The sequence below is a fragment of the Rhinolophus ferrumequinum genome, chromosome 22, assembly GCF_004115265.2.
Source record: "Rhinolophus ferrumequinum isolate MPI-CBG mRhiFer1 chromosome 22, mRhiFer1_v1.p, whole genome shotgun sequence".
Lineage (NCBI taxonomy): Eukaryota > Metazoa > Chordata > Mammalia > Chiroptera > Rhinolophidae > Rhinolophus > Rhinolophus ferrumequinum.
In genome coordinates, this window is record NC_046305.1 from 27,183,501 (window position 1) to 27,197,779 (window position 14,279).

Here is a 14,279-nt window from a genome sequence, read left to right on the forward strand (position 1 = left end):
AATTTTCCTTTAAGTCTTCGAGAAATTTTTTATATATACATATATTTTTTAATGGCTATTCTTTTTTCTTTTTTCTTTTTTTTTTAAGGGGAACAGAACTTTACTGGGGAACAGTGTGTACTTCCAGGACTTTTTTTTTTTTTTTTTCCAAGTCAAGTTGTCCTTTCAATCTTAGTTGTGGAGGGTGCTGTTCAGCTTCAAGTTATTGTCCTTTCAGTCTTAGCTGTGGAGGGCGCAGCTCAGCTCCAGGTCTAGTTGCCGTTGCTAGTTGCAGGGAGCGCAGCCCACTATCCCTTGTGGGAGTCGAACCGGCAGCCTTGTGGTTGAGAGCCCACTGGCCCATGTGGGAATCGAACCAGCAGCCTTCGGAGTTAGGAGCATGGAGCTCCAACCGCCTGAGCCACCGGGCCGGCCCCAAGAGAAATTTTTGTTTATGTTTTAGTTTCTTTTTTCTCATTTATCTAGTTTAATCATAGATATTTCATCTCTTGTCCTTAAAAATTATCTTTTCCTCAATTGTAATAGCTGTTTTTAGAAGAAAATGATAAATTCAATTATATAAAAGTTATAGTTTTGCATGTCTAAAAAGCCACCATAATAAGCAAAGTCAAAAGATATAGGAAAAACATATTTGCCCTATATAAAATATATTTGCACTACTATAGCAAACAAATGGCTAATTTTACTAATATATAAAGAACTCAAAAAAAAAAATGCTGTTCTGATTCTCTATTGCTGTGTAAGAAATATTCCAAAACTTAGTTTAAAACAACTGGTTTCTTGTAATTCATGATTTTGTGAGTCAAGAATTTGGGCAGGTTCAGCTGGGTGATTTTGCTGCTCCAGAAGATATATCTAAGGCTTTGGTGTGTGTATTTGGAAGGCTGGCCTCAGTTGGGACCCTCTCCATGTCTGTCTAGCCTCTGGCCCTCACCACATGGTCTCTCTGGAGTAGTATGCTTTTTCATATGGGGGCCCAGGGCTCTAAGAAACCAAGGCTGAAGTTACCCTTAAAGGCCAGGCCTAGAACTAGTATAGTATTCACACCCCAGATTCAAGGGCTAGAAAAACAGAGCCCACCTCTTGACAGAACGTGTGTTAAAAAATTTGTAGCTATTTTTAATCTGACACAAAGACCCAAAATAAAAATTGGCAGTGTATATGAACAATCAATTTACATCAAATGAAATACAAACGTTCTTCAAACATATGAAAAGTTGCCCAACTTCACTCGTAAGACAAATGCAAACTACACTACACTGAGAAAGCATTTTCCCCCATTAGATTGGCAAAGATCAAAAAATAGTGGTAATGTCAATTATTAAACTCTACTTGTAGGTATTTAGTTCTACAGATAAACTTACGTGTGATATAACTTAATAATTGCAGCATTGTTTAAAATAGCAAGACAGGAAACAACCTAAATGTCCATCAATAGGGATTTGCTCAGTTATTGTATAGTCAGTGTAATACCATAGACAACTATAACCAAGATTGAAGAAGCTCTTTGTGTCCTGATATGAAATTATATCCAATATACAGTAAGACAAAAAGCAAGCTGTGATATGTCTGAGACTTACTTCAAAATAATCTAGTGGAGCCAGCAGGGCTGGATATCAAATGGGATGAGCCTAAGGAACAAAATTTAAGGAGTCACACTCATATCTGTGAATACAACCCCAAGAGTGAGCACCTCCTTGAATTGCGCCCAGGCACCTTGCTTACTTTACCCTAGTCTCAGCCTTGGGGGCCAGATAAAGGGATGGATAAGTTGGTACGGTGTGGGGACAGAGCCCCAAAAAGCAGTTTCCAGGCTCTCGGCCTCACAAAGGTGCTGGCTCAGGTAGTAAATGGCCATCGACTGTGATCAAATGGCCATCAGCTGTGGCTAGTTGGCCGTCAGCTGTAACCAGTGAGCCATTAGCCATGAATATAACTGCCGTGGCTAGGCTAGCAAAAAAAGGGGGAGCTAGCAAGAAGATGGTGGCTGAGTCTGCAAGCGGCACAGTGAGGGTTGAGAATTGTGTTGCTCCTGGTTCCTGTGTCTCCAACCCAGCTGCCAGCGAGAGTGTAGTAGTGTGACTCCCCTGCCTATGGCTCCATGGGTGTTCCTTTTTGGCCTCTCCATGTCCTGCGTTCTTGTGTGGGGAGTGGGAGCAGAGACCCCGCCAGACACCCCTCACGACACATGGCGAAGTCGGCAGGATCCCCTGCACTACATACGGGTACAGATGAAACAGGATTTGTAATGAATTTGTAATTCACAATTTAAAACTATTCAGAATAAAAACATAATAAACATTCGTAATAAACAAATAAGGTGCAGAATATCATGTGTTTTATACATGATATTGTATGGAAATATATTTGCTTATATAGCAGATACTCAGATAACATAATTTCTTTCAGCATCATTTCATTATAACATTGATGAGATGTATAAGAACTTAATTTTTGTTTATATCAATTAGCTTATGGTAAAATTGGTTTCGTTTTACATTGTTTTGCTTGAAGTGCAGACCCTATTGATGATGTTAAATAAGGACTTACTGTATATATGCCTAAAATATCTGTGGAAGAGTATATGAACAACTGATAACGTTGGTTTTGGACAACTGGGTAGCTGGGGCAGGAGTAGGAGGGAGGAGGAATACCATTATATACATTTTGAATCTTGAAACTTTTGAATGAATATATCACTAATTGAATGAATTCATTGATAGTGGAAAATACTATGAAACATTTGTTTCCTTTCTTTATTGCAACTAATCAATGTTCTTGTAAAATTTGAGATTTTCATGTCATTCCCAAGGTATCTGCAAAATAAGCTTGAGAATTACTGGTCCAAAGAGATACACCCTGAGAAGGGGCACCTCCAGGCTTCGCAAACATTGAAGAAAATCCTTCCTCTCAGCTTGCAGTTCCTTCCATCTCAACCAGAAGCCTCATAATTTGCTGAATAGCTGCGATTTAGAAGCACACCAAAGAATGGGGATGAGAAAAGACAGGGGCAGTCCAGCAAAGATCAACAGTCCCTAAGTGGGTCAACTTTTTCATTTATTCAGCAAATATTTATTGAATGCCTTCTGTTATGGGTGAAGTGTGCCCCCATGAAGCTTGTATGTTGAAGCTCTAAGCCCCAGTACCTCAGAAAGTGACTATATTTGGAGATGGGCCCTTAAGAGGTAATTAAGGTTAAATGAGGTCATGTGAGTGGGCCCTAATCCAAGGTAACTGGTGTGTGGGGACAGATCCCCAAAAAGCAGTTTCCAGGCTCTCGGCCTCACATAGAAAGGTGCTGGCTCAGGTAGTAAATGGCCATCGACTGTGATCAAATGGCCATCAGCTGTGGCTAGTTGGCCGTCAGCTGTAACCAGTGAGCCATTGGGCACTAATATAACTGCCGTGGTTGGCTAGCTAGCAGAAAAATGAGGGCTAGCAAGAGGATGGTGGCTGAGTCTGCAAGCGGCACAGTGAGGGTTGAGAATTGTGTTGCTCCTGGTTCCTGTGTCTCCAACCCAGCCGCCAGTGAGAGTATAGTGGTATGACTCCCCTACCTATGGCTTGGTGGGTGTTCCTTTTTGGCTTCACCATGTACTGCGTTCTTATGTGGGGAGTGGGACCAGAGACCCCGCCTGACACCCCGCACGACATGGTGTCTTTATAAAACAGATTAATACCGGTGTCTTTATAAGAAATTCCTGTGCATGCAGAGGAAAGACCATGCGAGGGTATAATGAGAAGGTGGCCATATGCAAGCCAAAGAGAGAGACCTCAGGAGAAACCAAATTTGCCAACACCTTGATCTTGAACTTCGTCTTCTGAACTGTGAAAAAATAAACATCTGTTGTTTAAGCCACCAGTCTGTTGTATTTTGTTATGGCAGCCCTAGCAAACTAATACACGCAAACTAATACACCTTCTATGTGCCAGGTCTGTACCAGGTGATGAGAATATATAGGTTAGTAAGAATATCTGTCTCAATGAGTTTATACTCTGCCAAGGAAAATGTACAGGTAAACGATTTTAAAACAGAGTATATGCCTAGGGGACAGGCACCAAATCAATTTGGAGACAGAAAGCAGAGTGTTGGGAGAGGTAGCCTGGAAGTCATAGAATGTGTAAGGAGTTAGCCAAAAGAAAAGAGAAGAAAGAGATTTAGAAGACAGACAGCATTAACAAAGGCAGAGGGCTAGAGAGAGGTTAGTGTGAGAGAAGTCAACAGCGAGAAGTGTTGCTGGAGTGGAGAGCGTGAAGGGTGAGTGGCAGGAGACGAGGCTGGTAGTAGGGTCTTACAAGTTATGCTGAAACCTGAATTTAATTTTTAAGGGAAGGGGAAGTCATTGGAGGATTTTAGGAAGCAGAATGACTCAGATTTGCATTTAAAGTCTGCACCTTTAAAAAAAAAATCAGTTTATACCTTAGCCAAGAATAGTTGACAGCAAACTGAAAGAATGACACAAGGCAAACTCTGAGTACTAACAGGATGGTCAGAGATCACTAAAAACAAACCTTCTAAATACCTGCTAAATTTGGCCTTCTTTGCAGCTCAAATCATCTCCTTTGCTAAGCTACACAAAACTCCAGCTGTGACACTTCAAGGAAGCTTTCCCTGGCATCTCAAACACATTTTCATTCATCCCCTCTATAGCATCATCCACTTAATACCTGCACCTACTTTCACTCCTGTTACTTTCCTCTTTAAAGTATGAGGTGTGATCAAACAATACAGTGAATGTGTAAATTTAAAAATTTTATTACAGTAAAAGACATTGCCATTAATCTCCCTCAAAATACCCTCGCTTCAAACACTTACCCATCATTCTTGCCACGTCCTGAAGCAGTTTTGGAAGTCCTCTTTCACGAGTGTCTCTAGTTGCACTGTCATTGCTGCCTCAATATCCTGAATCATTTTGACTTTGGGGAAGAGCCAGAAGTCACATGGCACCATATCCAGTAAGGTGGATGAGGACACACCGTAGTGTTTTTATTTGACAAAAATTGCCATATACCAGAAGCGGTATGTGACACGGAGCGTCCTGATGGAGGATGATTTACGGCACACTTTAAAACATACCTTCTCTCAACCATAGCTCACACCCGACTGACTGCACCAAACAAGTTGGAATTTGTCACAGTTACTAAGGGTTCGACGTGCAGTTTCCCGTATTGAAGATCCCTGCCTTCAGTCGGCAGCAGCATTCACTGTATTTGTTTATCACACCAGAAAGGCTGTCACACATCGCTTCTGGTGTGGCAATTTCTGTCAAATAAATAAATTACGGTGTGTTCTCATCACCTTATTCACTGGATCTGGCACCATACGACTTCTGGCTCTTCCCTAAAGTCAAAATGACCATGAAAGGTAAACGTTTTGAATCGAGTCAGGACATCTAGGCAGCCACGGCAGCACAACTGAACACACTCATGAAAAAGGATTTCCAAAACTGCTTCCGAACGTGGCAAGAACAATGGGATGTGTTCTAAGCGAGGGGGAGTATTTTGAGGGAGATTAATGGCAATGTGTCTTTTACTGTAATTTTTAAAAATTTAAACATTCACCATGTTTTGATCGCACCTCATATTTCCTCTGTTATTTCAAGGGGAGGGGGGTTTGCCTTATTCCTATTTATCCCTAGTTGTCAGTGGTGTTTCATGGTTAGAATTCCTAATGCTCTACGGTAAGCCTCTTCAAGGAATGGCAGCAGAAAATACTGTGGCAGGTTTGTTTTCTTTCACATTTCCTCACAGTAGCTTGTCTAGACTTGACCACTCTTCTTGAGCTCCTAACCCAAATAAGTGACCATTCACACCTATTGGGTAAGGGTTCCTTTCATTGTTTCTTCCCCTTGACATTTCTTTTTGAGTGCTCTCAATCCATCCAATTTCCTATTTCATTTCTACTTACTTATTCAACAGAGAGGAGTCTTGAGCATTTTTCCTTCTCTGCCTTTTTCTGTCTGAATCTTGGCTGTTTACCCTTATTCTTAACTCTGTAGGACGTTACTTTACTCCTGAGGACAAACCAGTCAGTCTAAAGGCAAAAAACCCCTAAGGACAAGCAATACCAAGTTTTAATAAACTGTTTTTTGCTCATCACCATAGATTCAAACTCAGTAATACCTTAGCAGTTAAACCCAACCAAACCTAAATACTTTAATAGGCCCACTCAATCTTGTGACTTCCTGATTTTTTTAAAAATAAAGTTAAAACCTGAATTGCTGTTATTTAGGGTCATTGCTATTCTTTGCCTACTTTATTTTACAATATTAAGAAAATGGTTGAGTATATTCTTTGTGCTCATGCCCTTAACTAATACCATTCTGTAAATTCAAATAAATTGAAGCGGAGTTTGAATAAATTGTTAATGCAGTCAGAACTGTGGGCTGTAGAAACTTGCATAGATTTATTGAGCAGCTTCTAAAGATGATTTAAGGCTCTTGAAAGTTTCAATGAATCAAAATCAATTACACATAATATACCTGTACTTTCTTGTTAAATCTGAACACACACTGACTTTGACACTACAGTGAAGATAAAAAGCAGTGATCTTTAATGCGATGTTAAGATTTAGTGTCAAAATGATTATGTGAATTAAGAGTACACACTAAGTACCCAATAAATGTTAGCTAGTTTAAAAGTGTTACTTTTTAAAGTAGCAACTGGAGACCACACAGTTCTTGTTGTTAAACTGACAAATTCAAAGCAAGTATTTTCAAGAATTGCAGAAATATTCTGGCAAAATGAAGCCAATTTTAGAAAAGGATCCTAAAACTTTAATCAATATAGAATGACCTTTATTTCTGAATCTATAATTATTAAACATCACTCTCAACTCTATGGTGGTTTCAAAGATTGGTCAAAATGAAAAATAAATTTTGCTCCAGGCATACGAAAGAGAAAACCCATTGGAATTTGAGGTTAAGGTCACAATTTTAGGGATTACTTGAGACAAATACATGAATCACAATCTATCTCAAAATTTCTGGCGTGAGACAAATACATGAATCACAAACTATCTCAAAATTTCTGGCTAAGGCCAAACTCTGAAACATGTGGGCCCCTTTTCTTACTGTTAAAATTGAAAGCCATCACTCAAAACTAAATACATAATGTTTTGCTTTTTGTGAAAAGTTGATTCAACTTGTCGGGAGTACTGTTTGGAAGAAAAAATATCTACGTTCTTTGGTGGCTAACAAATTTATATGTAATACCATAACAAAAAAATGGCACACTACTGAAAAAAACCTGGACTTTCCTAAATTAAAAATTTTATATGCCTTCATGCTTGAAAATTCTAAATTGTTGTTATCCATCTGAGATCACTTCTAAATCCTTTTAAAAAAATTAATAGCACTACTTGAGTAACAATGATAATGGCTAAGTGTCAGTGTCAGAAAAAAATCCTCACATATAACAATAACATTCACTCTTACCTAAAGCATATGTGGCTAAAACTAAGCATACTTGTGGGTAAGTCTGGAAATATACCTTCTAACAGGTTTCTAAAGCCAAATAACATCTGTGAAATTGGAGCACAAAAGACCAACAACATTCTGAATGGGGCCTCTACTGAGGCAGATCCTAGGCTGAAGTGATGTATGACTACTTAACTCACGTCAAGACTTTCCTACACCAGTTTTATTTAAAACACAAATAAGTATTTCTCTTTGTGTAATGGCAAATGGTTCAAATAATGCTGAGCATGAATCACTGACGAATACAACCGCTTTAAATATGAAAACAAAATTATTTTTTAAAAAGCAAAAGAATAAGGTTATATACAAACAAGACCTGGAATCTATAAGCTGATTCCAAAAATGAAATGAGTCAAAAATCTGTGGTGAAACCAGAACATTCCACCCCTGCTTTGGAGAAGGGCTATTATACAACATTCAGTCAGCTGTAGATGGATTGGTAGAGAGGTGTCTATACATAAATTTCAAGTCATTTTTGCTCGTGCACAATCATGAAATCTTCCCAAGACCAAATGGGCAGTCCTGTGGCTTTTTTCCTTTTTCATATTCCCAACAAGGCGACATGACGTTCAACTCTGGATGAGCCGCTTACAACAGCAGTTCCTTAGGAGCCAACATGACAGGTGGGTCAGATTTCCCTGTGAGAAACAACTGGCCACCTACAGCAAAATATAAAAACGGACAGTCCTTCTTTCGTCTTCCTTTTGATTATGTACAATGTCTCCTTTCAAGACTATTATCCCCAACATACTTGTTCCTTCAGTCTAAACCTTGAGGTGATATGAAGGAGACCAACATCAAGAAAAGAAAATTCAATTCAGAAATGACGAAAACTGGAAGGTATACAATACACCCCCAGAACATCTCAAATAATCCCTTCCACAGTACAATTCATTGTACCGCTAGTCCATAGATAAATATTGGCAGCTTGAATGAATGCATTTTTTCCCCCTCAGGTGGTTAAAGAACACCAAACAAATACTGGGCAAGAGGAGTTTGCTGGGAGAGTCAGAAATAGAAAATTAATCCAATTTTTATCCCTGTAATAATTCAATGCTAGTAGGAGGCAAGTACTAAATAAGAGACGGGACAACTTTCATACCAAAAAAAAAAAAAGAATTCCTTAATCATTATGTCACCATCTCTTATTAAGAATCCAGGGAATCCCAGAAATAGAAAATTAGTTTCAGAGGACCCCTGAGGCACTTTAAAGCCTTAAAAAATTACAGTAATAATAAATTAGCTATTGCTCTTCAGAGGCTTACACAGCAGCAGAAACATGAAAATCAGGTCTAAAAAGTTATGTCCAGATTACAGGCTTCCTGAGCTGCTCAGCTCTCTCTAAAGCTTAGTTTAATCTCCAAATACTTTTAAAAAGACATACAATTGAACACAGACTGAGTAGACTTGTTGTTGTTTAGTGGAAGTGTGGAATTTGGTCCTTAACGGTGGCAGCTGTCTTCATCTTTTTTAAACTCGGGTAACATTAAGCACATTAAGACAATACATAAAAGAAATAATACAACAAAGGGGAAAAAACGCCAAAACTGACAAACACCTCAAGGAGTCAGTCACTAAGTTCTCTTGCACCCTTCACTTGGATCTCTGTTTTTTTGTGGAGAGAGGGCTAAGACAGAACTTTTTCTTGAAGATGCTAAATAATGGCATCAAATGGACGAAATGGTTATTAAAGGGACTTTAAAAATCTGACCCCAAGGAATCCAGGACACATACAGATAATTCAGAGGTATACTTCTGATTTGGAGCAAATTCTAGACTAAAGAAATGAACATCTTGGGTAAATGTTATAATAGATGAAACTAAGTCCAGGTTTTGGCAAGTTTCCCCCCCCGCCAAATGTTCCACTACCACCTTCAGCTATCAATCATTTCTGACAGCTCAAGCAGAAGGTCATCTTCATCCTTCCCAGGATCCAGGTCGATCTCAGCTTCTAATTTGCCTCCTGAAATCTCCCATATTAGTTTCTCAAAGTCATCCTCCACCGACAGCGGGGGCTTTCCTGTTGAGGCAGAGCTGAGTCGGCGAGTTTTTGTGGCCATTTGGGATGAGGAAGGGCCAGATACTTCTGGTGGGGAGGGATCTGAAGAAGACTGGGTTGGAGGCAGCACAAGACTGTAAGAAAGAAAAGCCCCCAAAAGATTATTAGAAAACTGCCTTGTGTCACTGGTTGGCTGGACCACCTAGTCTCAGGGACACAAAGAGTTTGCAGCAAAGAGTTGTTTCTGAGAACACACAAAAGGAATTGTTTTACTAATTTAGGATAAAGCATTTTCATCCTTTTAAAGCAGAATTCAGATAGGTGTTTAAAACATTTTTTAAATAAAACAGGCAAAATAGAAACAGTGGCACCTAAGGAAAGCAGCAACCCTGAGCATCATGTTTTATTGCAATTAATTTGAAGTTTAGCAGATTTATTTAGATGTGGCTAAATTGTAAATGTTTATGTTATTCCCTAGAAAGCATAAACAATAGTGGTCTAAAGTTGATTTAAAAAAATTGCAAGGGGCCGGCTCGGTGGCTCAGGTGGTTAGAGCTCCATGCTCCTAACTCTGAAGGCTGCCAGTTTGATTCCCACATGGGCCAGTGGGCTCTCAACCACAAGGCTGCCCGTTCAATTCCTCGAGTCCCGCAAGGATTGGTGGGCAGTGCCCCCTGCAACTAAGATTGAACACGGCACCTGGAGCTGAGCTGCCGCTGAGCTCCCGAATGGCTCAGTTGGTTGGAGCGCGTCCTCTCAACCATAAGGTTGCCGGTTCGACTCTTGCAAGGGATGGTGGGCTGCGCCCCCTGCAACTAGTAATGGCAACTGGACCTGGAGCTGAGCTGTGCCCTCCACAACTAAGACTAAAAGGACAACTTGAAGCTGAATGGCACCCTCCACAACTAAGATTGAAACGACAATAACTTGACTTGGAAAAAAGTCCTGGAAGTACACACTGTTCCCCAATAAAGTCCTGTTCCCCTTCCCCAATAAAATCTTTAAAAAAAAAAAAAAATTGCAAGGTATTACCTGTCTCTAGGTTTCTCTGTCTCAGGCACAGTGACTGATTTGTCCTCAGAAAGGAGTGGGACAACAGCCTACAAAAGTAAGAGTAAGGTAATTCAGTGGGAGAGTCAGGCTTTTTTATTTGAGCATATTCACTTTCTTTTGCCACCTATTTGGAATCATGGCTATTATTCTTTAAGCCAGGGAATCCAAGAATAAATAATCCAAAGGTTGACTGTACAAATAAGCAAAATATTTTAAACACACCAAAACTAGCTTTTAAAAATACTATCTTGCCACCACTCCACAAATGTCTAACTATAAATGTAAAATACAGTAACAACCTAAACAAAAAAATATTTACGAAATGGCAGGAAATATTACACACGGATGTAGATAGAGAGCTAACAGAGAGTTAATCTTCCCTGCTTTCCTAACACACAGACTAAAACATCACTGAGTTGGGTCTGCTGCTTACCACAGCTGCTTTTCTAGCTGGGCTTTCCTGCAGGACACTGTTGGAGCTAAGTGGCTTCACAGCTGCAACGACAGCAGGGTGGACCTCCAGTGCCTTGCGTTTGGGGGCCAATTTGGGGGAGGAGACAACTTTAACCACAGATGGCTTCACATTCACTTTGGGTTTAGCTACAAGGAACAGAAAACATTTGATTAATAGCTAGAAAAATTCCTCTTTTACATGGAGAATGACTCAGAATATAAAAATTCCTTCGTAGTATCAGATATACCACAAATAATTAAAAATAAAACAAACAAAACCAGACTGAAAATGATCCACAAGTAATCTGCACTACACATGACCATAATGTAGATGTATACTCAAATGGTTCCTTTTCAATGGCTCTTAAATTCGTTATTGCTCTTCTATTCCTTGTTTTTCTTCTTCAAAACCAAAGGAAAGATACACCACAGAAAAGTTTAAGGCAAAGATTTTTAAATAGCAATTTCAAATTGAGAAAGAAACTCTTCTAGTTTTGCCTTTTTAAATAGAATTGTAAGAATTGTTACTATCCACCTGTGTGACCAGGTTACAAGGCAAATGAAATTCAACCCAACTGTTGCCAGGGAATTACTGAAATTTGTTAATTTTGAGATCCTAAGGCAACACACTAGAAAAAACACTCACCTTTCCCCCTTTTTTCCAAGGTCTGTGCTGTACATTTCACATTCAATATTGAATCCCCAATCCCTGAGGTTTCTACCTCTGCCTTCTGAGATGCTTTTGTGGGAAGCCGCTTTGTCAGGAACCGTGTAATGCTTGGCTTCTCTGCTATGTGGGTATTGCAAGAGTCTACATCTCCCCAAACAGGTGTCAAAACTGATTTTTCCTTCTGTGAGGTTCCCCTCTCTGTCTGTTTCTGTATGTGCTTTTCTCTCACGGTCTCACATCTCTTGACTTGAATTTTAGTGATGCCAACTCCTGTTGTCTCATCTGAAGCCTATGGATAAATTTAAATGACAAAATTAAAATCCAGTCCCTCTAACAACCTGTATGACAGTTACTAAGTTACAAGGCTAACATCTAGATCAAGCAATGTCACATGATCCAGAACACAAGAGCCTTTGCTCTTCATTTGATATTAAATAAAAAACACCAAGCTAAAGATGAAAGATTAAAAATGTGTGGAACAATAAAAACCCAAATTCTACAGGCTACACAATCATGACCCTAAGTCTAATACAAATGATTTCTACACAGAGACTTGCACAAAGATGTTCACTATTTTAATTGTGTGAAACAAAACCTACATGTCCAGAAATAGTCTACATTTGTGTAACAGAACACTATATGGCCAGTAAAAAAAAATGCCTTGAAGAATTATTAACATGGTGAAGTTAAAGCATGGTGCAAAATTATACACTGTAAATTCTCAATGACATTTTAAACATGAGTCAAACATTAAACAAGTTCACATACATGTGTATATAACCAAAAGGCTTGAAGGAAATTCATGAAAAAAACGAACAGTGGTTACTCATAGGTTGTGGAATTATAGTTTCTCGTTCTATAAAAATAAAAAGTCCCAAGTTTTGTACAATGAATTGGCATTCTCTCAAAGGCAGGAAAAAAACTTAAGTTTAAAAAATATTAATGGCCAGGGCTGGCCCGGTGGCTCAGGTGGCTGGAGCACCACGCTCCTAACGACCGAGGTCGCCGGTTCAATTCCCACATGGGCCAGTGAGCTGCGCCCTCTACAGCTAAGACTGTGAACAACAGAGGTTGTCGTAAACTGCCAAGAGCTGTGGCGGGCTGCTGAGTGCTGCCACAGGCTGTTGCGGGCTGCCGTGTGCTACCATGAGTGGCTGGCAGCCAGTGTGAGTGCTCAGCAGCCAGCGAGTGCTGCCAACCAACTGCCTCAGCCGGGGGGGAGTGCAAGGCTCATAATACCAGCATGGGCCAGGGAACTGTGTCCTACACAACTAGACTAAGAAACAATGGCTTGAACTGGAGGGGGCGAGGGAGAGGTGGAAAAAAATATATTAATGGCCACTTAAAAACTTTGAAAGGGCAGAGAACACTGATGATATACAGATAAGTATAGAAAACTCCCACAGAAAAATAATTCTTTTTCTCCCCACAGAAAATTATAAGCATAGTGAAAGACTACTTAGCTAATATATCAGTGAAGTGTTAAACATAAATTTATTATAAGCTAATACTAAAAAGCACATTTCACCTTTCATCTAGCCTTCACTTGCCATGGACAAAATTATAAAATGATTTTAACTCACCTCTTTAGCCTCTGTTCTAGTAACACTACTCCGAGAAGCAACTTCACTTCCTTCTTGAAGTTTCTTTTCTTCTTTTATACCTATGTTCACATTGAACACATCATTATTTCATTTAGGCTGAGACTTCGTGACAGATGAAGTTAAACAAAACTTTTCTTAATGAAAGTAAGGACAAATAAAGATAGGACAAATAAAATTGTACATAAAGTCCATTAGTCCGCATAAAGTTTCAAAATGCACATTGAAATGTCAAAGGTCTATATTGTGCGCTGTTCAGAAACAGCTTAACTTCATTTAATCCAGTGGTTTTCAAAAGTTATCTGAGTAAAGAAAATCACAGAATTCCAATGAATAAATATCCTGTGGGACACTACCCTCTGAAATATTACTTGGACACGTGGTACTACAGACCAAGCTCTTTTGTTACCTGATTTTTTGGTGATACGGAGAAGTCGCCTTGCCCCCGAGGTGGCCTCAGGCTGAGACTGGGAGCTGGTGCTGCTCTCGGGAGTCTGCTGTACCCTCAGTGCCTTCTCCAGTTTAATTTCCTCCAGTGTCTTGATACGCACCTCCTGCACAGACTTTGTTCTACTTGCAGGTTCCTCTGACTGTCCTTTGCTGGCAACTAGGGATGGTAAAACCACTGTTTTTTTAATTTCATTATCAGTCTTTAACTTGATACTCGTTACATCCTTTGTGCTTTTTTGTCTCTCTGCTTCCTGCTGCCGATGTTTCTTCTCAGCCAGGACCTCAGAGAAGGTTTTGATTCGAATACTGGAGGAGCTTCTTGTTCCTGAAGTAGAATCATCAACTTTTGAAGGTCCTTCTGTTTTGAGTTTAGTTTGCAGTTCTCCACGTTTCTGACTGGCTCTTTCAAGAAGAATTTCTTCCAATGTCTTTACATGGATCTCACCAACTTTAGCAATTCTCTCTGTTTTCATGGGGGAAAAACAAGTCACTGTACTTGGAGTTCATCTTTCAATGACTTATAGTCTCTATTCTTGCATCAGGACAGAGTCCAATAGAGTGGTATCATTTACGTA

At 39.6% G+C, this 14,279-nt stretch overlaps 1 protein-coding gene across 11 annotated transcripts in view; it reads right to left on the minus strand.

The window, feature by feature from the left end:
* Nucleotides 1–7,621: 7,621 nt before the first annotated feature.
* The window catches only part of ZC3H11A (zinc finger CCCH-type containing 11A), a 32,605-nt gene continuing 25,947 nt past the window's right edge, over nucleotides 7,622–14,279 (minus strand). For 10 of the 11 annotated variants that reach the window (XM_033093709.1, XM_033093706.1, XM_033093701.1 and 7 more), the window contains 6 exons: nucleotides 13,664–14,167; nucleotides 13,237–13,316; nucleotides 11,630–11,942; nucleotides 10,964–11,130; nucleotides 10,510–10,577; nucleotides 7,622–9,611 (listed from right to left, as the gene is read on the minus strand). In XM_033093709.1, the coding sequence (XP_032949600.1) occupies nucleotides 9,353–9,611; nucleotides 10,510–10,577; nucleotides 10,964–11,130; nucleotides 11,630–11,942; nucleotides 13,237–13,316; nucleotides 13,664–14,167 (1,391 nt within the window). In that variant the 3' untranslated portion in view covers nucleotides 7,622–9,352. The remainder of the gene's footprint in view (nucleotides 9,612–10,509; nucleotides 10,578–10,963; nucleotides 11,131–11,629; nucleotides 11,943–13,236; nucleotides 13,317–13,663; nucleotides 14,168–14,279) is intronic. The other variant, XM_033093704.1, reaches the window with a different exon arrangement.